The sequence below is a fragment of the Adiantum capillus-veneris genome, chromosome 29, assembly GCF_014529385.1.
Source record: "Adiantum capillus-veneris isolate H3 chromosome 29, ASM1452938v2, whole genome shotgun sequence".
Classification (NCBI taxonomy): domain Eukaryota; kingdom Viridiplantae; phylum Streptophyta; class Polypodiopsida; order Polypodiales; family Pteridaceae; genus Adiantum; species Adiantum capillus-veneris.
The window spans coordinates 64,032,153-64,058,135 of NC_140959.1; the positions used below are offsets into that span (position 1 = coordinate 64,032,153).

The 25,983-nt window shown below is 41.9% G+C and overlaps 1 protein-coding gene across 1 annotated transcript; it reads right to left on the minus strand.

Moving 5' to 3' along the window:
• Positions 1-12,894: 12,894 nt before the first annotated feature.
• On the minus strand, positions 12,895-13,948 carry LOC147419316 (uncharacterized). The gene is made up of 2 exons (XM_086506356.1): positions 13,618-13,948; positions 12,895-13,426 (listed from the first exon to the last, which is right to left on the minus strand). Exons 1-2 carry the CDS (start codon positions 13,729-13,731, stop codon positions 13,082-13,084), a joined length of 459 nt encoding a protein of 152 aa, XP_086362482.1. The 5' UTR covers positions 13,732-13,948; the 3' UTR covers positions 12,895-13,081.
• Between the last annotated feature and the right edge of the window lie 12,035 nt (positions 13,949-25,983).

A 25,983-nucleotide genomic window follows, 5' to 3' on the forward strand; every position in this document is an offset into this window, starting at 1 on the left:
TTAAGCTTCAAAGGTAGATTTGCACTCATAAGCTAAGCTTTAATGTTAACTTTGTACTTAGATGTAAGCTTTAGTGATTACCTTGCATTTTTAGGTTTAAGCTTTAATGGAAACTTCGCAATTAGGGTTAAGTAATAAGAGTATCTATGCATCATAAAGTTAAGCTTTAAAGGTAGATTTGCACTCGTAAGCTAAGCTTTAATGGTAACTTTGCACTTAGCTGTAAGCTTTAGTGACTACCTTGTATTTTAGGTTTCAACTTTAATGGAAACCTTGCAATTAGGGTTAGGTGCTAAGAGTATCTATGCATCACTAAGTTAAACTCCAAAGGTAGATTTGCATCCTTAAGCTAAGCTTTAATGGTAAATTTGCACTTAGGTGTAAGCTTTAGTGATTACCTTGTATTTTAGGTTTAAACTTTTAATGGAAACCTCACAATTACGGTTAATTAATAAGAGTATCTATGCATCATAAAGTTAAACTTCAAAGGTAGATTTGCACTCATAAGCTAAGCTTTAATGGTAACTTTGCACGTAGGTGTAAGCTTTAGTGGCTACGTTATATTTTAGGTTTAAGCTTTAATGGAAACCTCGCAATTAGGGTTAGTGCAAAGAGTATCTATGCATCATTAAGTTAAGCACAAAAGGTAGAATTTCACTCTTAAGCTAAGCTTTAATGGTAACTTTGTACCATAAGAAAAGAGTAGTTGCCTAAGCTCGATAGAAGCAGTTCAATTTTTGGTATTGAAGAGTATTTCTAAAGTTGTCAATTTCAAGTTTGTTTGCAAATACGGGATGGGGGAGATAGGGGATAACTTTGAGGAATTGATCTCCGTGTTGTTTTGAACCGAAAACTCCATAGGCTTCCATGGAGATGCCCCATGGATGGCAAAGGATTGCAAAACCTGGGATTCATACAAAACGGGGATTGAACTTAAAAATTTGACATTTTCGAAGAGACATTAACTAGCAAACTGCCTATGGCAGAATCTCGCTTGTCGTTTCTAAATAAACTTGGCTGGTAGATAATTAATGAAAGTAGGAATTAAGGTTTATAAATGAATGAACCTGGGAATTACGAACTAGGAGTTAAAAAGGAATCTCGAGCGGTGATAGGGATAGCCCATTGCAAAACATAGATTTAATTAGGAGTTTTGAACATTGTCTGAAAATGACCAGAAACCAAGATGGATCTTCTTGGGGTCAATTTGATTGAAAGGCCGGCCCATTGAGAGGATTCTCTTTGGGAACTTGATGGAGATTGGCCTTTTTCAGCTAGGGCAGCGTAACCGGCCAGTTGTTATAATACCTAAGTCATTCATGCCCGAGGGATAAGAGATGAATGGGTTTGTTTTATTTTTACCCGGCTGGGTGAAGTACGTGCGGTATCTTATTGGAAATCGGCCATAATCCGGGTATGGCCTGATGCCAATAGTGGGATGAGAAGGTCATACTCAGGGAGGATGATGTGAATTTAATTAAGGAAATTTGTTCGACTTGGTTGCTTAAAAAGGAACTGGAAAGGCTAGGAATATAGGGGCTATCTTGTGCATTTGTCTCACCAGATGGTGCTATACCTCTCGAGATAAAATACTTAAAAAGGAATGATTATATTACTTGATGAGCCTTTTCCAAACACTAATTCTAGAAAATATTGTGAAGATGTTGCCATTTTGATGGCTTGTAACCGATTATCTTGGGCTGAATGGGGAGACAAGATGAATTGGTTGAAACTAAATGTGTTGCATGATTAGTTAGGAAACTAGTTACAAGCTGATTATAGCAAATAAAGAAAAGAAAATGAATTAAAAGTTTCTAAATAAAGATCTTGTGGGAACAACCAGATGAATTTCCCTGAACGAGGGTATGCAACAGATTGCTTGCTGCTTGTTGTTTGATGATGTCTGATAGACAGCTGTCTTCCTGACTTTGTAGTAGTTAAGTACTAGCTTGGGAAGGGATTTTCATGAAATGGTTTGGTGGGTGGGCGGATTCGGAGGGTCAGATGGCCGGATGTTGAATAATTTTTTTATTATGTTAAGGGCTAGGACTAAGTGGGATAAAAATGGGTAATCGGGGATGAGCGAGACCAAGTAGGATTGCAAGATCCCTCCTCTTAGGGGAAAGTGACAACTGCCATGCTTGCTTGTTAGGAAGAAGGGATTATCGCCATGAACCAAGGGAGAACAAGAAAGAAAGAGTAGATCCTTAAGTTAAAGATCAAGAGAATCAAGACTAAGGACCACGTTTTGGGTGCGGAAAGCTGTCAAGGACAGATTGTTTTTGAGAAGCGGATAGAATCGTGAATGAAGGGATGTACCCCCTTGGGTTGGCATTCGAGATAGACCGGAGTCCTATCTGAGTGTCGGTACCAAGTGGGAGGGATACTTGCAGATAGATCTACGTCATTCACTGGAACGGTTTGGAGGACCGAGGGAGGTGAGTAGGGTCGTATGGCCCTCACAATTCTAGATGGACTAGAGAGATTGCTAAGATGGGCAATATTTTTAGACGCTTGGGGAGTACCTATGGGAAGGCGATGACCTTCAAACATGATCTCAATTGTTTTCAGTATAGGCCTAAACAAAAGATGAAGAGATGGAAATGCATCCTGCTTCCATTTCATTTCTGAGCAAGACTCATCAACACCATTGTGATATCGTACATTACCTTTGACTCTCCTTTCCTCCAACTATCTCAGAGGAACTCGAAGGCATTTCTCAAGCCCATCGAGGAGTTCCTATGGATAAACAAAGTAGTAGGGTAAGTGAGAGGCCGTGGCCAATCCAAAGAATCAGGAAGGTTTGGACATTATAAACCCTTCCATTCATAGTGAGGCCATTTGTGCAAAATTGTTTTGGACTTTGGACGAATCTCACAAGAGATAGGCTTGTATGGTTAGGGAAATGGTGGATGAATGCAAACTTCAAATCTAGAGGGGGTAAGTGATTGGATCTTAATATGCAAAGCAAAGTTTTGTACCCCAAAGGACTGCAGTTAGAGCTAAGAGGTTTCACTAGTAACTACATAGGCAGACTCCTTCTCCTTTCCCACATCTTCGTCCCACCTTACTCTATAGTAGTCAAGTGCAAAGTATGGAACTAGCCCAAGGGAAAGTCATTTCTTTCTCCCTCGACAAAGAGTGTTTATGAGAAGCTGGCTTTCTTTGAGCAGTGGGTTGGGAATCCCAATAAAACTTGGTCCAAAAAGTGGAGCAAGACCAAATGGAGCTAGGTGTTGGAGAACATATGGCACTTTGAATGTGAAAATGAGCAAAAAGTCTTCCTTCAAAAAATTCTTTTTGGTTTTTTGCCAATTGGGAACAAGGTCAAATTGAGGGGTCTGGTGATGGAACCTACATCAGATGAAAGCACCAAACTGAGACCATATATACCACATCATATGAGGATTTCCAGCAATCAAGAGCTTCACTAGAAGAGTCTACAGATGGGTGTTTTTCCAACTTGGAACCCCATTCTTTAGACAAGACCTAGCACTAGGCTCTACCTGTAAGGTTTGATTCACCATTTGGTGTGTCCTACCCTAGAGGGAGTTTAGGGAGTTGAGGTTGTTTTGATTCGTTACAATCTTTTACTCCCATTGTACTTTAGGGAAAAATTAGGTTATATTTAAAATAAGTGATTGAACATGTTGTATTTTCTTGATCACACTTCACTTTACTCGATTCCATTGTTATATGATCATCGTGTATTGCATTAGCTTGTAAATTGTAAGTTTTCATCATGTTAATGATGAATATTTAATAGTCATTTGCTACTCACTTTTTCCTAGTTTTTTGACTTTCTAAATGGCACATATTTGATTTAGGTAATCCATACTATATGTCTAGAAAAGTCACAAAAATAGATCATTTATTTGTAGAGGAATTCATATACTTGTAGCTTTATTTTGCTAAAGAGGATAATCTATTGAGGGAATTGTGTACGTGTGCTTAAGGAGGCTTAAAGATGAAGGTAAAAATTTAGAGAAAGAGAGAAAAAGGTACATGGCTTCCAATAAGGTAGATTCAATTGCAAAATTCAAGAAATACATTAGCAAAAGGCATGTACATCATAGGATTTTTTTATATAAAGTTGTAGATATCAGGTTGGTCTCTTGTTTGGCTTACACATAGCCATACTAGAGAGATCATATATAGGATGATATCATCGTTAATGTGCACATGATATCTGGGATACCATTCTAGATAGCATGCAACACTGGCATCGATACCACATAGTGCTCCACATGAACTTATCCCCCACACAGGCTTCTAAAACTAGGAGATGTTGCACACTAACAACCTAGGTCAACCATAGGACATGCCCACCCAACAATCCTCCCTTTAGGCATGTAATTTACTGAAATAAGCTGGATCATGATTCAATGCCATAAAGGCTAGTAGTCACATAGGCCAAAGGTAGGTCTCAATTGATATGGTGTCACATAGACTGAAGATTTCTCCCCTCAAGTCCATATCTATAGTACATCAATAAACTTGCAAGATTGATCAGGGTTGGTATAGACTATGATAATAACTAATATCTAATTCTCCTAAATGATTTTCTCATGTTAAATTGATCATTTAATAAGGGGAAGTGCTAGGGGAGAAAAAGCTAGAATATTGGTTAAGTTGGCAGACCGGCCACAGTAGGGATCCAAAGGAGGGAAAATAGGGATCCAAAGGGGGGGCCATCTGCAAAAGAGCAATGTGCAACAATGGGCTTTAACGACCCTAAGGTTCAGCCCATTAAGACTTCCAAAATGCTAAGGTTCCAAAATTCAAAGGTTGTGTCCAATGGTCAAAGATTAGTTAAATTGAATGCTGGGTGTGTGTACAAAAAGTCTTCAAAGGTTCCTACATAGGAGGGGGCGAGCCTTGCAAGTAGGGGATGAGAGAGAAACACACACACACACACACACACACACACACACACACACACACACACACACACACACACACACACACACACACACACACACACACACACACACACACACACACACACACACACACACAAGCTTCCTTTACACAAAGGGAATGAGGGACACATGTCAGCTCCCTAGCCCAGATGTCCACAAGGTGCACTCAAATCCTATTGGATGGTCATGGAGGTGGACCAATGAGAATTAGCTAGATTAAATTTAGTTTAATTCATTTAAAAACACTTAATAAAAGAACCAATAAGAATTAAGCTCTCTAGAAGACTATTGGACAGTCTCCCAAGGGTCTAATGAGCATTCAACAACCCAATGGCTTGCCCGATTCCTATTGTCCAGGAGACAAAGGGGTCCAATGAGAATTTAGTTGCATTAATTAATTACCTAAAGCTCTCACAAAAGGGAAAAGGGAGACACATTTAAGAAGGCTATCACTTATGACTCTCAATTTTCATTGGCTAAGCTTGGCATGGGCCAATGGGGTGCCTGCATGAGTAAAATGGAAGAGGGGTTGACCAAGAGAGAGAGAGGGGGCTGAATTTTTCAAGTCATTATTACACACACACTCATAGAATCTCATGTGTGGAGAAAGAAGACTCTCTCTCTCCTTCTCAAGCTTTAATAAAAAGCTTATCACCTACTCCAAGCTTGTGAGAAGGGAGGCCTACACCAACAACTCTTGGCTTTGTGATGCAAATCCAACCAAGAGCCAAGGTTCAATGCATGCTCATCTCCTCTACCATGCTAATTACTAAGCTATGATATGCTAATATGAGTGATTATGTGAGGAGATGTACATCTTTCTCATAAGACTACTCCTTCTTCCTCTCTATCTACTCTCATACCCTGCTAGCTCTCACCATCTTCGAAGGTGTGTGAAGTCTTGGGTTTGAGACCGTGAGGGAATTGATGTTGTGTTTTATAAGTGTTTTGCCTAGTGCTTGAAGCTTCCATCTTCATTGCACTAGCTAGTATTGAAGGAACACAAAGAATTGTATTGTAAAATGTCTCCCTTGATGAACAAAGCCTTTTGGAGGGGAGACTGTAAATCCGGTCCTCAACTTCTCTAGGGGGTGGGTCACACGAGCCTCCATGACCCCATGGCTTGTGGTGCAGTGTACCCTTAACCATAGGATATGTTACATTCCTTTCCCCTTAAGAATTTTCATCCTCAAAAATTGCCTTGGAAGGAACAATCCTAAAGTTAGGGAATCTTTTTTGGAGAGTGCTTACTCGCTCCCATGTTGAACTTGCTTCAGTAAAATCTTTCCACTTAGCTAAACACTCTTTATAAATTGTATTTATGATTCCTTTCTCTCTATTGTTTAGTATTTTTCTGGTTCATGTGGAAGAGAATGAGTATGTATGAGTTCCATTATTTGACCATCTTGAGTAAGATTGTCATACTGACCCAATTTCTTTTTGATTATGCTAACATGGAATACTAGATGTCTGGTAATTGGAGAATTGTAAGCCATATCTCCAACCTTCTTTAGTATTGTGCAAGGTCCACAATAGCTTGGTGATAATTTTGGACATGGTCCCATCTTCATGGTTTCAAAATTTTCAGGCATTTTCAAATAAACTTGCTCCCCTTCCTCAAAAGTGAGAGGCCTTCTATGCAAGTCAATATACGTCTTTGCTCTATCTTGAGCCCTTTTAATAACATCTTTAGCAAGTTCAAGCATTCCATTGATATCTTCTAAAAAGTCTTTAGTTGCTTGAATCATTTCCTTTTGCAATCCTACTACATAAGGAGCTCTAGCCTTAAACCCATACATTAACATAAATGGACTATATCTAGTTAAAGAGTGCTTGACACTATTATATGCAAACTCTATTATAGGCAAGTAATCTTCCTAATTAGTTTGCCGTTCACTTACATATGCTTGTAGCATATCTTATAGGATTTGATTAACCCTTTCAATTTGACCATCTGTTTGAGGATTTTCAGTTGTGCTCATGCTTATTTTAGTATCCAACCTCTTAAAGACAACTCCCTATTAAAATTCATGTCTCTATCTGACCCAATGTCTACTAGTAAACCATATAGTCGATAGAGATTTTCTACAAATAATCTTTCTAGTTACGATTTTAACATCAGATTTGGCAGGAATGAACTTAGCCATTTTTGTTAATCTATCCACTATTACCCGGATAGATTCGTGCCCCCTCTGTGTTCTAGGTAGACCAATTATGAAATCCGTGAAAATACTCTCTGGTTTCCCTGAAAGAATTTCTAATATATGGAGTAATCCTCCAATCTTAAGCATTTTAGCTTTATTGATCTGGCACTTATTACATTTAACCACATACTCTAGGACGTCCTTACACATTTCATACCAATAAAATTGCCTCTTAACAAGACTAGGAGTCTTGTTTACACCTGGGTGTCCCGCATTTGGACTACAACGGCACTCATAGAGTACTTGGCACCTAATTTCTTCATCTTTCGGGACACATATTCTACCTTTGTAGACTAAATAGCCCTCATCTATGGAAAAGTTTTTCCAATTGAATCCCTCTAAAGCACCCGTCGATGCTTCATTCTCATTGGAAAACTCTTGTTCTGGAAACCTTTTCTAATATACAAGAATCAATATGACATTTTTCTCTTGATGATTCAAGAAAATCACTATTGAATCGAGTGAAAGTCAAGTCAATTATCATAGGCATCCTGCTAAGGGATTCTGCTACCACATTATATTTCACTTTGTGGAAGCTCATGATCAAACTCTTATAAGAGTTCAACCCATCTGGCCTTAAGAACTTTCAATTTTGATTGATTGGAAAGCCACTTAGTGCTTTTTTGATCAAACACTATCATAACATTAGCACCGTATAAATAATGCTTCCATTTCTTCGGTGCATGGACAATAGCATACAACTCCCTCTCATATACTGAGTAAATTTTTTATGCATGTGGTCTAAATTTTTATTTTCAAATGCTATTGGTCGACCCTCTTTAGTTAGAACTGCCCCTACATCAAAATTACTAGCATCTATCTCGACCACAAAGGGTTGATTAGGATCCACAATGTACAAAATTGGAGTTATAGCTAATATTGATACCTTTAATTTTTGCATACTTTTCTTTTGTTTGTCCCCCCACTCAAACATTCTTCACTCTCCTTTAAGTTGGACAATCATGGGGACTATATAATCTTTAATGAATCTATGATAAAATCTAAAAATTCCTAAGAAGATATGTAGCTCTTCTAGGTTCTTAAGTTTCGGCCATTGCAAAATAGCTTGAACTTTCTCTGGATCCATCTTGATTCCATCTCTAGAAATGATATGACCAAGATATTTCACTTCTTCAGCAAAGTATTCACATTTAGATTCCTTTCCATAAGGGAATTTTCTCTAAGCAATTGGAACACTTTTCTAAAATGTTTTAAATGTTCCTCTTGAGTACGACTATAGATAAGGATATCATCAAGAAAGACAACTGTAAATTTTCCTAAATAAGGCCATAAAACACTATTCATTAGCTTCATAAAGGTAGCTGGTGCATTGGTAAGCCCCAAAAAGCATCACCAAAAACTCATAATGCCCATATCTACTTATAAAGGCTGTTTTTACAACATCTTCAGTCCTTATTCTGACTTGATGATAGCCAAATCGCAATATAATCTTGGTAAAATACTTGGATCCCTCTAACTGATCAAAAAGGTCTTCCATTCTAGGCATAAGGAGCTTGTTCTTAATTGTCGAAGTATTTGTTGCTCTATACTTGACACAAAGCCACATAGAATCAATAGGATTGGTGAATCCCATGGAGGATTTCTAGGTTTAATAAAGCCTTTATCTACACAGTATTGCAATTTCTTTTCTACTTCTAAGTGTTCTGTTTTGCCTAATCTACAAGGTGGTTTATAGACAAGCTTTGCATCTTTAACTAAATCAATAGCATGATCTACTTCACCTCTCTTAGGAGGTAAACATTTTGGCAAATCAACACGAAAAACATCTTTAAATTTCTCTAGCAAGACTTTCAAATCACTTTTACTATCACTACAAGAAGACAAAGATGAGTAAGAAACCCGATCTTTCATTTCCACATAGATTCCTTATTTACAAGAGATCGACACCAAAGCATATATACATCACAAGAGCTTTTATTTATAATCTTTTTGCATGCAACTCAAGAGAACATATCAAAGGACTAGTTTGTACATCATGCTCTCCTTGTATAATAAACTGTTTGCCTTCTTTTTCAAATTCTAGTGAGTTTTGGTGGTAACTCCGTTTCAAAGAAGTTCCTAGTTTCCACAAGCGTCCCCTTCCCAAAACCAAGTTTATACGATCCATATTCATAATTTGGAAGTCAAGAATGTCTTTATACCCTTCTATCTCAACTTCCAAATTGTATAGTAGTGTATCACATACCTTTTTGTCTTCACCATGTATCTTGTTGAGCACTTATTGTTGAGAGAGATTTAGTTTCATGACAAGGGCATAGTTCACAAAATTGTGTGTAGCATATTCATCTATCATGACCCTCACCCTTTTTCCATTTACAAACCCATGCATTTTTGTGTCAATGAAACCATATCAAATCATTTCCAAAGTTTAAAGATGAACAACATCCACACCATTAATTTGAAGTACAACATCCACCAATACCAAAGAGGTAGTAGACAAAAAAATATATATACTCAACGCAAATAACTTAAACCATTTAAAGATACACATGAAGATTAACAACAATTAGAAGATGCAAAATTATCATTGTATCAATCAATAGCGTTTGAGGGTTACAAAAATGGGGTTGTAAAAATGTAACTTGTGCTATGAATTGTCTATTGGTCATAAGCCTACTGTGGCCAATAATTCATGGCCTATCCGCTCTAAGATTTCCAATCCTTCCAAGACATCTTTGCTATCCCTTATAGTTAAGATTAAGGCCAACTCCAGGCATTGTTTGTACTTAGACACCCATTGGTGATAATTGGTTTCTTCATCCTCATGAAGGTACTTTATAAATTCCATCGACCAAATGCCACAATAATAGCAATGATAGCAAAGACAAAGGCAAAGGAAAAGTCTTGTAGAGGAAGAAGATGAAGATGAATATCAAGAGGTGGAGAATTTTCTCCATGTCTATGTGACATTTAATGGCCTAGTAACTTGTGTGTAGCGGAAAATAGCATGAACATAGTGAGCATTTCATTAGAATAGATTCCTAATGAGCATAACAAGAGTGCTTGGGTGGAGAGAGCAACAAAAAGCATAACACCTAGTTAGATAGGCATGAACAATATTTCAAAGAGAGAGAGATTAAGCTACAACTTCGTTAATGGACAATTTCTAATGCATTTTTTTATAAAAACTATATCATATTCCCTCCAATTTGAAGCCTCTAGGAGGATTTCCCCACCAATAAAAATCGAGCCTTTCATGCATCCACCCTTCTACTAACCTACCAACATCAACCCTATGCTCTGGTACCTATCTCCTCACTTAGTCAATGATTTATGAAAACAAGGTTTTCTTGTAATTGATTGTAATCAAGCCAATCCTAATCACCCTAAGCACCTATAAAAGAGGGTGTGCTAAGAAATCCTCACTTAGTGAATGATTCATGAAAACAAGGTTTTCTTGTAATTGATTGTAATCAAGAAAACCCTAATCACCCCAAGCACCTATGAAAGTCTTAGAGGGTGTGCCAAGAAGAAAAATACATAATTTCTTAGTGAAAAATGCCTTATGCCAAGCTCAATCTTTGGTTGCCAAAGCTCTAGTGAGCTATTGTAAAATGAAAAACTCTTATGCTTGATGTCATATTCTATGCTAGAGTGAGTAGATAGTGTAATCTACCATATGTTAGTCCATCTTTGGCAAGATTATGATATTTAGGTGAATAGGGTGAAAGAGTGAGAAGAGAATTGAGGGGACCTATACCTATTTGTGGAAGCTTCTCATTGGTGAAGTTAAAGAGGTTGTTAATCTCTACTTCTCCATAGTTTTCCCTCCATCATGGAGCCCGTGAAAGAGTAAGTTAATTCAAGATTATCATTGCTTTCTTGTGAGATTGCTATTGAATTGGTTTGGAGACCATAGCCCTCAATAATTCATCGTGAGAGGGTGGCAGGGTGGAGAGATTCTCTAACCCTAATATAGTTCATGGGATACCAAATTTTTGGTGTGAGTTTTTGTTATGAAAACATGGCTTGGCGATTTGATTATTGTAGGGACTTTGGTGAATTGTTTATGTGTATTATAATGGATTTGCAAAGCCCATATATGTGATGGTTAATTTGATCTTGGTGATGTGTATGACAAGTGGTTATTTTAATTTACATTTATGGTACTCGTTTCCTCTTCCTTGTGGTGAATGCTTTGAGTGGCATTGGTAGGAAGAAATATCACCCCCCCCCCCCCCCCCCCCCCCCCCCCTTCTTCTTCCTCTCCGTGTGTGTGTGTGTGTAACTTTCTTCTCTCCGTGTTTTAATGTGTGGCTCAATACAACTAGGTGGTGCCCTTACATTTTTCAAATAGTGTGTGCATTGTTGTTGGGGCTTGTGTGCCATTGTGTTTGGATTATGCCTCATTTCCTATGAGCAACACGAGAGCCTTGAGAGGTTTTTATAGATCACTTCTCTTGTTGCCTCCCTCGAACCACCTCACCAGGTATTAAACTCCTCAAAAGAGGTCCACCTAAAAATGTGTAAGTACGTGATCTCTTGAGGAGAGGTTCTTTTAATTTCGAAGAGGCAGTAAATGAAGGGATGCAATACAAGAGAGGGAATGAGCATAGTTATGTGAGCAATCAAAACAAATTAAGGCATTGATACCAATGATAGAGATGTCTAATAGTCCTACAGGGTCTACCTTCACTTCATTAATTAATTTGAATCGAAGATTCCTTCTGGAATCAAGAATTCAAGGGCGAAAGTCCCTTGCCATGTCAGCAACCCCCCAAGGGGACATCCACACTGCGTCTCACACTACCGATCGCCCTCGTCCCGTTCTGCGGCTCTCACAGTACCCATCGCCCTCGTCCCGTTCTGCTCGTGCTCAGAGAGAGAGAGAGAGAGAGAGAGAGAGAGAGAGAGAGAGAGAGAGAGAGAGAGAGAGAGAGAGAGAGAGAGAGCGTTGGTCCAATCCATCCCCCTTCAGCCCTTGCCCTCGTTCATTGTCCACCGCTGTCTCTCTCCGTCTTCGACAAGCAGTCCTCGCTTCGTAGCTCTCTCTCAGCAGCTTCGCAAGTTGCTCGTCTCCATCTCCTTCTCCCTCATCCCCTTTGCTTTCACTTGCCCCTATGCTTACCTAGCATCTCTTGCAGCACCCCTCCCCTACAGACGGATGAGAGAGAGAGAGAGAGAGAGAGAGAGAGAGAGAGAGAGAGAGAAATTTTAGAAAATTAGGGTATATTTTGGGTTTTTACACTATTTTTTGGAATTTCTCCTTTTTCCCTTGCCCTCAACTGGAATTTTTGAAATTGGAAACGACACGATATTCAAACTAAGATATATTTTTCCCGATCATTGCTTCCAAGCGATGCAAGAGATTTCCCAAATGGCATGATTCAAACTGAGATACATCTTTCCTGATCATTGCTTCCAAGCGATGCAAGGGATTTCCCAAACGGCATGATATCAAGTTGAGACACATTTTTCCTGAACACTGTTGCGCTCGAAAAAAAATCCACTTTTCCTTTCAACACATAGAAAATATCTCTCTTTTCCTCTTTGTATCTGATCCACGTGCCATTCCCATGCGACCCCCACCCCCCATAACCCCCCTCCCCCCCTCCCTCCCTCCCTTTCATCCAACTATTACACAAGCATCTTTGGTGATTCCTTTAAAAGGAAATGAAAGAAACGTTTTGGGCACTTACTTGTTTAAGTGCATATATCAATGGTCATCGTTAGAAATTTCCAGCATGTTGGAAATCTACTTGGAGTCTATTGCTAGGCATGTGAATCAATCTCACTAAGTTTTGGACCTTTTTCCATGCAAAAAATTGCCATGGAGCAAAAAATGGATTCACACTAAATGGAGAATTATTTGAGCTGTTTGTTGACATTTTTCTACTAAAAGGTGCGAGAAATGACGAGAAGTAGGGTCGATTAACCTTAGTACCCCTAAGGTTAATCCAATGCTTTCCCCTTGGGTATATTTAAGGGGAAAGTCTAGGATGAGGGCGAGGTGCAGGGGGCAAGCTTACCAGACGTCCTGTCGACACCAAGGCAGGCGTTGAGGTCGATGGAGGTTAGAACGATGTCGTCAGAAGTGATCGCGTAGCAGACAGCACGCAGCATATTGGAGCCGCTGAGGCTGACGTCATAGCAGACGTCGCTGGGCTTGAAGGGAACCCCGGGCTGCGGTTTGCCAATGCAGTTCAGCACTCCTAACATATCCACCTTCAAGGCTTCGTCCAAGTCGACTACCGACGGCGCGACGCCCCCGCACTCCACCAGCAGCTGCGGCCTCTGCTCCATTTGTAGCTTGCTGCTGCACGAGCTCCCAAAACCGCACTGCACCCAAGGCCCCGAGAAGAACAGGCATTAGATGTGAGTTAATTTGATCGGACACAGAACTTGGTGTTCAGTCAGAGAGAGAGAGAGAGAGAGAGAGAGAGCAGAGAGGCGCGCGTAACAGTCAGAGAGAGAGAGAGAGAGCGCCGCTTACGCGCCCCTGCCCCTCCCTCAGACCATATCAGACTTACCTCCACGTCGGCTGCGGCTACACTTCTCCAGCCCCAGGTATTCGTCACCAGGAGGCAGGCTGCAATATTAAGGAGGATGATGACAACGCGGCCTGATGAATAACAAGACGCCATCAGAAGTATGAATGATCAGTGCTTCCTGTACTGACTTCCATATATCTCGCGAAACAACGAAGTCGTAAGAGGCTAACGACTCGAAAATCAAATTGCGTTAAGCTTTTAAGATAACCAAGTAGGGGTACCAGCCGGAAATCCAGCCAGATCCGGCGACACAAATGTCAAGCGACCTAATAGGCAGAATGGCAGGAGACTATGAGCAAGCGCCCGCGAGGCGATCGACAGAGGAGCTAGATGCACGCAGAGCTAAGGCCACGGGCAAACAAGTAGGGGACATTCAGAGGGTGAGGGTGGAGGCAAACTTAAAAATAATTTTTTTTTCCATGGGTGGCCAATGAGTGCAGTTCTACGTCCTGCTGTAACTATGGGAGCAGATCAGAAGGTTGTTGATTCAAGGACGTAGGTGAGATGTTGAGGTTTCCTTTTGTACGGGTAATAAATTCTTGAGAGGGAAGAATGGGAATCTCAGAATGAATTGAATAAAATAAGAGAGTTTCTAGTAGGACTTATGATATTGTCTCCTACAATTTTGAAAACATCGTTGAACATGAGTAACTTGCACGGTCCCTTGACTTGGCTTAAAATGGGAAATGGAACGAGGGGCTGTGTGGCATCGGGCAAGGGGCAAAAAAAGTGGGAAGAACAAAACTTGATTCTATTTTTCTCAGATGCATGGCATACCCCATGTGCCAATCAGTTAGTCCTTCAATCATTGATCTCTCTCTCTCTCTCTCTCTCTCTCTCTCTCTCCACACTCAGTGGCCAACTCCATTGACATGAAGTTGTGAGTAGAGCCAGGGTCAAACAAGATGAAGGCATCATGCTTCCTTACCTTTCTCCAAGAATAGGAGAGAGGTGATCCTTTGCAATGAGCATCCTCTTTTGGAGCTTCGATTCGGGAAGCTCTAGGAGTCTCATTGCGCGCATTTCTCTTGGTACAAGAACGATAGCCATGTGCTTGCTCCCCACACTTAAAACATTTGTGGTCTTTACAAAAAGCTTCAAGCTCTTCAGGAGAGAGTTTATTTTTACTTTTGTAAACTCCCTTCTCCTTGGACCGATTGTTGTTGTTGTTGGAATTGCATTGGCACTATAAGAGGAGTTATCTATAACTGTTAGCATTGTCGCAGAAAAACAAAGAAAAAAGGAGAGAGAAAAAATCAATAATCGTGGTTATGGACACGGTAGTGGTTTCTCAACAATAAGCGCGGTAATAGTCGCAGCAATATACCCATTGCTATTATCGCGACAGTTGCCGCGCTTATTATCGCTACAGGTACATTCAAAAATTAAGGTGCTCATTTGGGCCACCGAAAATTGGGTGGCCCAAATGAGCACCTTTATTTCTGACCTGCATAAAACAATGAAACATCATTTTTTTTTTAGAAGAGTATAAAAAAAACCAAAGAATTGAGATTGAATTTACTTAACCTTGACAATTTAATATGCAGAAGATCAACTATCTTAAAAAGTTACAATAAAAAGTAAATAGTTGTATATACATTGTGTCACATTGGGACTTTACGAAAGTTTGGACAAAATATTATTCTATCTAATCCTCGTCTATCTCGTCTTCGTCCAACAGGCATGTACATTTGATCACCTTGACTCTACATAAACCCAAACCAACACGAAAGATGTGGTTGTTTTCGAACAACCATCGCCAAGTATCAAATTCTGTATGTCGCTCAAGATACCTGACCATGTCTCTGGTTGGTCGAGAAAGAGTGATATTTTCCTAAGTTAGCAATAACAATAACAAATTATCAACTACAATCTGAATAATCACTGATCGATGTTATAATTTAATCAATCTTACATATTTGTCCTTCCAAACTCCCTTGCTTCTTGAGCCATAGTGCGTGGGAGTTTATCTAGCGCGAGCGTTGCGTTGTTGTCTGTATGATGAGCCCGTCTCGTAGCTTGATCGCTCTTTTTTTGAATTGCCCACTCCCACTCCGCGTCTGCCATGTTGCCACCGTGGTAGCTTCTGTTTAGATCTCTGACCTGGTTGGCTGTTGTGCACCGCACACTGGACTGCTTGTTTTTCAAAAATGTCTTTATATAGCCCTCCAATTATTGTTGTGAAAAATGTTGATCGGGGATATTTGGAAATCTAGCTAACATCGCGTTCTCAATGTACCGTGCATGATCGGGCAGTTGGTCTCTAAACTTTATAAAACAATTCTTATACGTTGAATGTATAAGAATTTGTAGATGAAGTTGAAATGCCTTGCCCTGTGCTATGCCGAAGTCCTTCTCCCCACCACAATTAACCTTGTAGTAGCGCCCATGCGTGTTTGGCATGGGTGTGTCAGTTTTCTCATCCTCTGCACCAGGGGCGACACACTTTGAAAGTGGCGACTCCGTTCCCCGCCATTATCAAAACACGCAAAACCACAAGATCCGCCGCCGCTTCATCTCTCACGATGCTCGCTGCCCTGAGACGAGCCTCGATGCGCGCTACTAGAGGATGTTCGTCGACAATGTTCTGGTGAAGCAGGAGTGGAATGGAGTTGTGTAGGACCCTGGGATGCGATGGGAGTGGGACCCTGCGATGGAAGGGGAGTAGGACCCTATGAAGGAAGGGGAGTATGACGATAAGAAGGGGCTATATACTGAGGTGCCGTTGGTGCGAGGCTCTGTAGGTAAGGAGTCCCTCCCTGACTCCCCCATGGTGTAGTCTGCGGAGAAAGACCGTAGCTTGCAAGCTGCTGCGGAGTGTAGCGACCAAACAAATTTTTTGTCTCTCGGAGGTACTGTTCTCGTAAAGAGAGAGCCCACTGTAGATCTGGATCTACGACCGGTGCAAGAACCTGAGAAGGGCAGCTGTAGGATGGCCATGCCTGCAACTAACAAAAATAAACCTATGACACTCATGATTTAGGGTTAACTAGCCAGAAACATTCTTTATTTCTTTGCTTGTTCTCACGACTCAAGACTCGGGTCCACTGGAGGCGATGCCCACCCCAGGTGGGAGCCCACTTGGGATGTGAACCAACCAAAAGATAAGCGAGCTGGCTGCTCCCCACCAGGTTGTCTCTCGTCTGACATCTACATTACAAAGAGCAATATAAGATTAAGCTTTCCCCCCTACTCACTCATCTATAAATACGTACACAAGTATATTAGCACATAAAAACGTAGATACATATACATACTAGTAGACCTAAGTAGAGGCTAGTAGTGCCAAAGGTCAAGTGACACCTCTTTAGGTATCATCACAGTCCGTGGTAAAACTAAAGATACGTTGCGGTAATCCATGCAACAGTGGCCAATGACCGCAATGCCACAATTAAAAAGGGACTATACCCAAGAGGAAGCGTTTAACCTTTGGGCGCTATGCTCCCGTACTTAGTGCCTACATACATGTATAAACAAATATATATGTACGCACAGATATTTGTAAATGTAGCCATCGTTTTGTGTTGTGCGCAGTGCGAGAGTGCTCACTGCTTCTGTGAAGTGCTATGAAGAACAACTTCTTTATTGTGCTTCTTGCGTAGCATCTCTTCACAGCAACTCCTTGTTCAAGGGATTACTTTGCCTCCATTCTGCACGCATGTCTGCCTCCATTCTGATGTACGGTATCGTTAAAAGCTGTCCAACCTAATGCCTATTTGGTGGGGAGAAAGAGATAGAAAGAGAGATAGAGAGAAATATAGAGAAGTTAAGGAGAAGAGAGTAGAAAGTAATTTTCGAGGGTTTGTTGACGTCATGTAAAGAAGGTCTTTTTCATAGCACTCTACAGAAGTAGGAGCATACCCGCACTGCCCACACCACAAAATGGTTGCTCCGCCTACAACCATTGCTCCGCCTACCCGCACTGCGCACACCACAAAATGGTTGCTCCGCCTACAACCATGGCTCTTTATCTCTCTATTTCTTTATCTTCCTCTCTCTACCTATCGCTTTCTGTCGATGGATATCTCTAATTCCCTCTCTCCCTCTTTCTCTGTTTCTCCCTCTTTCCTTATCTCTCTCTCTCTCTCTCTATCCCTCTCTCTTTCTCTATGTTTCTCTCTATCTCTCTCTCTCTCTCTCTCTCCCTCTTCTATTTATCTCTTCCTCTCTCTTTCCCTCTCTCTCTCTCTCTCTCTCTCTCTCTATTCTTTCTCTTTCTCTCTATCTATCCCTCTCTCTCTCTCTCTCTCTTTCCCTCTCTTTCTCTCTCTACCTCTACCTCTCTCTCTCTCTCTCTCTCTCTCTCTCTCTCTCTATTCTCTCTCGTTCTCTCGCTTTATCTATTCTCCCTCTCTCTTTGTTTCTCTCTACCTCTCTCTCTATTTCTCTCTCTCTCTCTCTCTCCTATTTATCTCTCTCTCTCTCTCTCTCTCTTTATCTATCTCTCTCTCTATTTCTCCTTCTCTCTCTATTTCTATGTAACATTTGTATCTAACATACATAACATTTTTATGTAACATTCGCTATCTCTATCTCTATCTAACATTCACTATCTCTATCTCTATCTAATATTCACTATCTCTGACAACCTAACATTTTTAACATTTGCAAATCTATTTAACATTCACTATCTCTATCTCTATCTAACATTCACTATCTTTATCTCTATCTAATATTCACTATCTCTGACAACCTAACATTTTTAACATTTGCAAATCTAACTAGCCGAGCAACGCAACCATTTTCAAACAAGTGTCTCTTCTCTACCACGCACGAAGAGACATTTCAACAACGTAACCATTTGGGAAATGAACGAGGTATGTCATGATATTTCTACTTCTTTTTATAGGGTTTATGCATGTGTGTCTGTATGTGTGTAGTAGAAAAAACAATAGAGAAAGAGGCCAGAGAAGCGTTGTTTTGTGTTTACCTTTCGTTGTAGCGCGGTTGCCGGCTGGGTTGAGCTTCCAATGACGAACGCGGAAAGCCCCCTTCGACAAACTCCTCCTTGACACAAACGTGCGTGCGTGTGTGTGTTTGTGTGTTGATGTTGTGCTTGAGATGGAGTAGGGAGAGAAGGTGTAGGGAGGGGGGTGGGGGGGGGGGGGGGGGGGGGGGGGGGGGGAGCTTAGAGAGGGAGCGATGGCGGAGAGGAAGTAGAGCAGAGTATGCAGCAAAAATGCGGCATACTCTGTCTCCTTGTCTATTTTAGGCGCTAGGCATTACCACGGCTATTACCGGGCCTGGTCATTTCAAACAGATACATGCAAATCCGAGGTTGCAAGGGGGAGGATGGGGGGGTACAAACCACCCCCTCTACCCTTAGCTATCCATTATTCCATTTTTTAACCTTTTTAGTTTTTTGATGAAGATTTTTAATTTTTTATGGATACTTTATTTTTTAGTGCTTTTAAATGTTTAATAATTGCATTTTTAAAGTTCTCTTTTTAGTTAAAAATAAATTTAGCACTCAGTGTCATTTATTCTTTTTGAACTTAACTTCATGTCATTTTTTTAATGGAATCTATGGCTTTTCTAATTATTTATTTTTTAGAACACATGACTAAATAAACAACATTTCGCATATGTAGGACATCAACTGAGATGATCGTGGTGCCCTTGGAGGCCCTGAGCGCGATCGCTGGCTCAAGGAAAAACTTCCTTGTCCTTGCGCAAGTGCAAAAGGGCAATCCCTTGCTTGAGGTGCATTGCCTTGGAACACGTGGAGAATGAAGGGCTTTGACATTCTCGAAAAAGCGCTCGGAGAGATGAGAGCGCAACTCACCTGTCGCTTGAGGAGGTGCCCCATTCATCTGTGTTCAGTGGTGGTGCACCAGTGTGCAAGGCCGAACGACAGAGGCAAGAGCAACTGGGCAATGGGTGCACCCCATGGTGATCCTCCCATTGGCTCTACTTCGGCAGCTCTTATGGCATCTCCATCGCACTTTGAAGCAGAGGATGAGCACATGTTCGATGTGTGATGTGTTGGGATCGGAGAGCACACACACAGAGAGCCAACACGAAGAAGGAGATAGACACAGTGTGTGGCGGGGCGGTACTCACACTACAATGTGTAGTTATGAGTATAGTTATTATGAATGAGTAAATGAATGGCTGTACATGGGCGGCTCAACAATGGGCAGCCGGGCACACGGGCCTTTAACCCAACAATCTCCCACTTAAAGGTAGTGTGCCTTTAAAGTGGCCAAAGTACAGCAAAAGAAGTCAAGCCATACCCATCAGCGATCTACAGTGTGCAAACCGCTGTGAGGCTAACGACTTCGTGAGTAGATCAGCAGGGTTATCGTCAGTGTGTACCTTGACAAGCTCTATGCGCTTGTCCTCTAGCACCTCTCGTATGAAGTGATACCTCACCTCAATGTGCTTTGTCTTCGCATGGAAGACAGGTTTCCGTGCCAACGCTATGGCACTCTGGCTATCACAATGTAGAATCGGAGCATCACAAGCCATACCAAGATCTCCCACTAGTCGTGAGAGCCATACGGCCTCCTTGGCAGCCTCAGTGGCAGCCATATATTCAGCCTCTGTAGTGCTCAAAGCAACGCATGGCTGTAAACGTGATGCCCACGAAACCGATCCACCTGCAACTGTGAACACATAGCCGCTAGTAGACTTCCTCGAGTCCACTGACCCTGCATAGTCTGAATCTGTATATCTGCAAACAGACATATCCTTCTCACCATAGCATAGGGACAACTCTGAAGTCCCTCTCAAGTATCTGAGAATACCTCTCACTGCATCCCAATGACGCTTGCCCGGGTTAGACATGTACCTGCTAACCACACCAACTGCATGAGCAAGATCTGGACGCGTAGCCACCATGGCATACATCAAGGAACCAACAGCTGACGCATAGGGAATCTGAGACATCTCTGTAGTCTCCAAATCTGTCTGAGGGCAGTCATCATGGCTGAGTTTTACATATGGAGGCAACGGGGTACTAATGGCCTTCCCCCCTTCCATATGAAAACGCTCAAGCACCCTGTCAATGTACTCTTTCTGACTAAGAAAGAGCATCTTGCGAGAACGATCACGAGTGATCCGCATACCCAAAATATGACTGGCATCCCCAAGATCCTCCATGGAAAAGGTCTCATGTAGCCTATGTTTCAAGGCATCCACATCAGAAATACACTTCCCTGCGATCAGCATGTCATCCACATACAAAACCAAAACAATAAGACTACCATCTGCAGCCTTTCGAGTATAGAGGCATGGGTCCTCATAATTGCGTACATAGCCCAATGAACTCATGAATGCATCAAACTTACGATACCATTCACGAGATGATTGCTTCAGCCCATACAAGGTCTTAAGAAGCCGGCATACCATCTTCTTTGAACCATGAATAACAAACCCACTTGGTTGCTCCATGTACAAATCCTCGTGCAAGTCCGGATGTAAGAAAGTTGTCTTTACATCCATTTGCTTCAATTCCATGTCTTTTGTAGCTACCAAAGCAAACAACATATGCAAAGTAGACATCTTCACCACTGGGGAGAAGATCTCGTCAAAATCAATGCCCTTCTGTTGCTTGAATCCTTTAGCCACAAGCCTTGCTTTGTACCTAGGCTTTGCATCCATTGAACACAGTTTTATCTTGTAAACCCACTTGCATGGTAGTGCCTTCTTACCCTTTGGCAAAGGAGTAAGCTCCCACGTTTCATTTTGGATCAACGAATCCATCTCTGACTGCATAGCCTGCTCCCACTTCAGCTTGTCAACACTAGACATGGCCTCATCATAACATGATGGCTCCCCGCAATCAGTCAACAGTACATAATCCATAGAAGGCACAAAACGCTGAGGCTGTCTTGCACGCCGCTCTGAACGCCTCAAAGACTGTGCAGGAGGTGCATTTGGCTGTCCCACATCTACATGATCTCCCAACAAGGGCTGATCTCCCACTTGAGGGTCAATGGGCTGCCCACGAGCAGCCATGGGACCATCATACCGATGTCCATCCTCCTCAAATATCACATGCCGAACCTCAACCGTTCGCGGTGATGCTCTATACATAGAGTCCTCATGAGAAACAACATCATGGCTGCGCACAATCTTCCTGTCAATAGGATCCCACAATCGATAACCCATCTCACCAGAGCTACCATAACCCAAGAAGATACATCTCTTGCTCTTTGGATCCAATTTGCTGCGTTTTGCCTTAGGTACATGTACATAAGCTTCACAGCCAAAAACACGAAGGTGACCATACGAAGGTGGCAAACCTGTCCATACCTCTTCAGGCACTTTGAAGCCCAAAGGAACACTAGGTGAACGATTTATCAAATGCACAGAAGTGGCAACAGCTTCAGCCCAAAATCCATTTGACAAACCATCCATAGAAAGCATACTACGGACTTTTTCCTGTATAGTCCTGTTCATGTGCTCTGCCACACCATTTTGAGGAGGTGTATAGGGAGCACTAAGCTCGCGCCATATACCCTTCTCAACACATAATGTTGTGAAAGCATGAGACATAAATTCACCCCCATTGTCCGTACGTAAGCACTTCAACTTACAACCTGATTGGTTCTCAACAAGAGCCAACCATTGCTTAAATATATCAAACACCATATCCTTCTTACGAATGGGGTATGCCCATACCTTCCTGCTAGCATCATCAATGAACGTAACAAAGTACATAGCACCTCCAAGAGAAGCATTGGGCATCGGCCCACATACATCACTATGCACCAAAGCTAGCTTTTCCAAAGATCTGTGTGGAACACTTTTCTTATGAGAAGACCGAGCATGTCGACCATAAAGGCAATGCTCACAAAACTCAAAACCACCAAAATCTGAAACGGGAATGTAATCCGCACGTGCCAACAACTTCATACCTTTTAGTGACATATGCCCCAAACGCTGATGCCATAAAGAAGCAGGAGGTTGCTCAGTGATCCCCACAATGTGATCAGCCACACTAGCTACACAAAGGGAATACAACGTATTCCTCTTAGCACCTTTAACCAAAACAAGGCTGCCCTTAGTGATCTTCCAACCTCCATCACCAAAAGATACATTGAAACCAAGTGAATCCAACTGACCCACACTAATCAAGCTTTTTGCAAGAGCCAGCACATGACGCACACGCTGCAAGACAAACGTAGTAGAGTTTGGCATAGCCAAATGAATATCCCCAATGCCATGAATCTGCATAGAACGCCCATCGGCAATCCTGACAGTACCTGTGCTCGAAGTATTTTAGTCATGAAACCACGACCTATGAGGCGTAACGTGAAAAGAAGCACCACTGTCAATGACCCAATCCATAGGCATACTACGCTCATGAGTGAGAAGAAAAGCGTCATCAAAACAGGATGCAATCAACACATCACCAAGCTCTTCACTAGTAGCACTAGTCGGAGCACATACATGGTCATCTTGAGAGCTACACTCTCCCTGTGTTGCATTTAACTCCTCAATCTTGACATTGTATTTAGGCTTGTCCTTAGCATCATGGTCTTTCTTCTTACCATCTCCATTTTCCCTTTTCCACTTGTAGCAATCCTTTTTGAAATGGCCTTTTCTACCACAATGGAAACATTCCACATCCTTTTTACTTGTGCCTGCACGGGACTTGCTTCTAGATTTACCCCTGTTGGACTTATACTTGTCCATAGTCCTGCCTCTGACAACCATTGCACTAGAAGACTTATTACCTGCATTATTCTTTTGATTAATCTCTTCCGTGAGAAGACTAGACTCCACATTAGTACTTGTCAACTCATTCGCAGGAACCGAGTTACTTATGGCTGTCCTAAATGTGTCCCATGACTCAGGCAACGTGACAAGTAAAAACATAGCTTTTACATTTTCCTCAAACGTAATTTCCTGCGTAGCAAGTTGGCTGAAAATTGTATTGAAATCATTCAAATGCGCATTCATGGAAGCACCTTCCTCCATTCGCAAATCAATAAGCTTTTTAATCCAATACACCATAGAAGCAGCCGAATGCTTATCATACGTATCGCAAATCCGCTGCCATAGCTCATAAGCTCCACCCTGTGCATCTTTCACATTGTAATAAACAGACTTTGAAAGGGAAAGCCTAATGGTAGACCTGGACATCTCATCCAACTCTTCCCAATCATCCCTCTCCATGTTCTCTGGCTTAACTCCCTGCAACTTTAGAGGTCGAATCTGTTTCTTCTGCACCCAGACATCCCAAATCTGATCTTTCCAATATGAGAAGTTAGCACCATCCAACTTCTCAATATTGAAAACTGTGTCCTCTTTAGTGCCCATTACAACAAGAATGCAACAATGAGAAACCTGTAACCAACCAACAAACTGCCACAACAAAGTAGTGTTGCAAATCTGACAACACCTGCTGCTCAATCAAAGAGCAAACGCATAGAGTATAAATCAGCCCATAATATGGTCAAAAAACGTACGTAGAAATCCACAAACAAATGCATAAACCCGTGACACCTGTAACTCAACCGGCCTAGGCAAACTGTGCCACAAAATGCATCAACAATGAGCTGTCATAGAGGCATAAACATACTCCATGTCTGAATAACCACAATAGAGACATAAGCTGACCAAGCTTACACAAATCCGTGAGCATAAATGGATCCAAGTGAGCATATAACCAATGCACAAGCTCAGCGAAGTCCAATCTCTACTGTCAACCAAGTACCTGTCCGTACTCAAACCGCAACACTGCAAGCAAGAGCAAACCCGCTCTATGTATAAGTAAACCAAATCTCCACAATATCATGCATAAAGAGTGTCTGTCAAACTGCCATATCCACATCCATCAACATACATAGATGATGTAAACCTGTAGCTCAAGAACACGCATAAACAGACTGCCCAGAAGAGTAGAAGCTCCCACTCAAACCACAACCATATGCATGGCTGTCCCACAGTCAAAATACATGTTTTGTAACCACAGAAGAAACCTGTATCCAAAGCTCCCTGTAACCTGTAACCTGTACCCGTACCTGTACCTGTACCTGCACCTGTACCTGTACCTGTAGTCGAAGAAGACAATGTCGCCAAACTCCCACTCTATCTGTGTGTATGAGGCCACTCCAAGAAGAGGCTACACACTCTCAAATGAGCTGTGGGCTCACGTAAGTGGAAGACACTACAACAATGGCACCTGTAATGGCTATGGAAGCTCTGGCAGCAGAAAACTACCAAAGAGAGATGAAAAACGTAGCTCCTAGTCTGTAGCTCGGATGGGATTTCTAATGGCACGAATGGCTCCGAAAGGGGGGTTAAACCGCAGGACACCTGCTGAAAATACTCGCAGAGTGCTGAACCTTCCAATGCCAAGCTCAGAAAAACCTTCTGCTCTTTGGAAATGCGCGCGTGCGCGAAACCGAAAAATGGCAATGAAACAGCAGCAAGTTTCAACACACTCAACAATGATGATGAAGCTCTCAATGCTCTCACTACCAAGCTCTGATACCACTTGTTGGGATCGGAGAGCACACACACAGAGAGCCAACACGAAGAAGGAGATAGACACAGTGTGTGGCGGGGCGGTACTCACACTACAATGTGTAGTTATGAGTATAGTTATTATGAATGAGTAAATGAATGGCTGTACATGGGCGGCTGAACAACGGGCAGCCGGGCACACGGGCCTTTAACCCAACATGATGAGTTACTAGCTCATGAGCGTGACATGTGCGAGGAGGATTGTCAGCCCTGCACTAAACCAGCTACCAACACGGAGGATAGATTGATGGCGAGTGCCCAAACACCTCTTTACGATGGTGCACGGTGCTCGATGCTCCGAGCATCGTTGGAAGCCCTCAAATTGCAAGAAAAATCCGGTTGGAGTAATGCAAATGTCGATGCATTACTTCTGTAAGTATGGAATGTTTGCTTTTATATACTCTCCACTCTCTTTATGGTACGGTCTTTTCGCAATTATACTAATACGCTTGTTTGTTGTAGCTTGATGGGCAAAATGTTGCCAGAAGATCACCACATGCCTCCAGATCGTTGATGAGCTAGATGGTATATCAGTGCACTTGGAATGGAGTATGAGTGCATCCATGCTTGTGTCAATGATTGCATGCTATACCGCTATGAGCATGCACATGCTACCTCATATCCCATGTGCAAGGAGACACCATACAAGACCGGAGTGAGCGGGGCGCACCTACCCCGCAAGGTATTGAGACATTTTCCATTAATTCCTCGCATACAACACATGTTTAAGAGAAGGTCTATCGTGGAGCTTGTCGCGTGGCACGCCAACCACCGCTCAAATGAAGGAATGATGTGTGTCCCTGTCGGTTCACCTGCATAGAGGCACATCGAAACTCAATGGCCAGAGTTTGGGTTGGAGCCTCG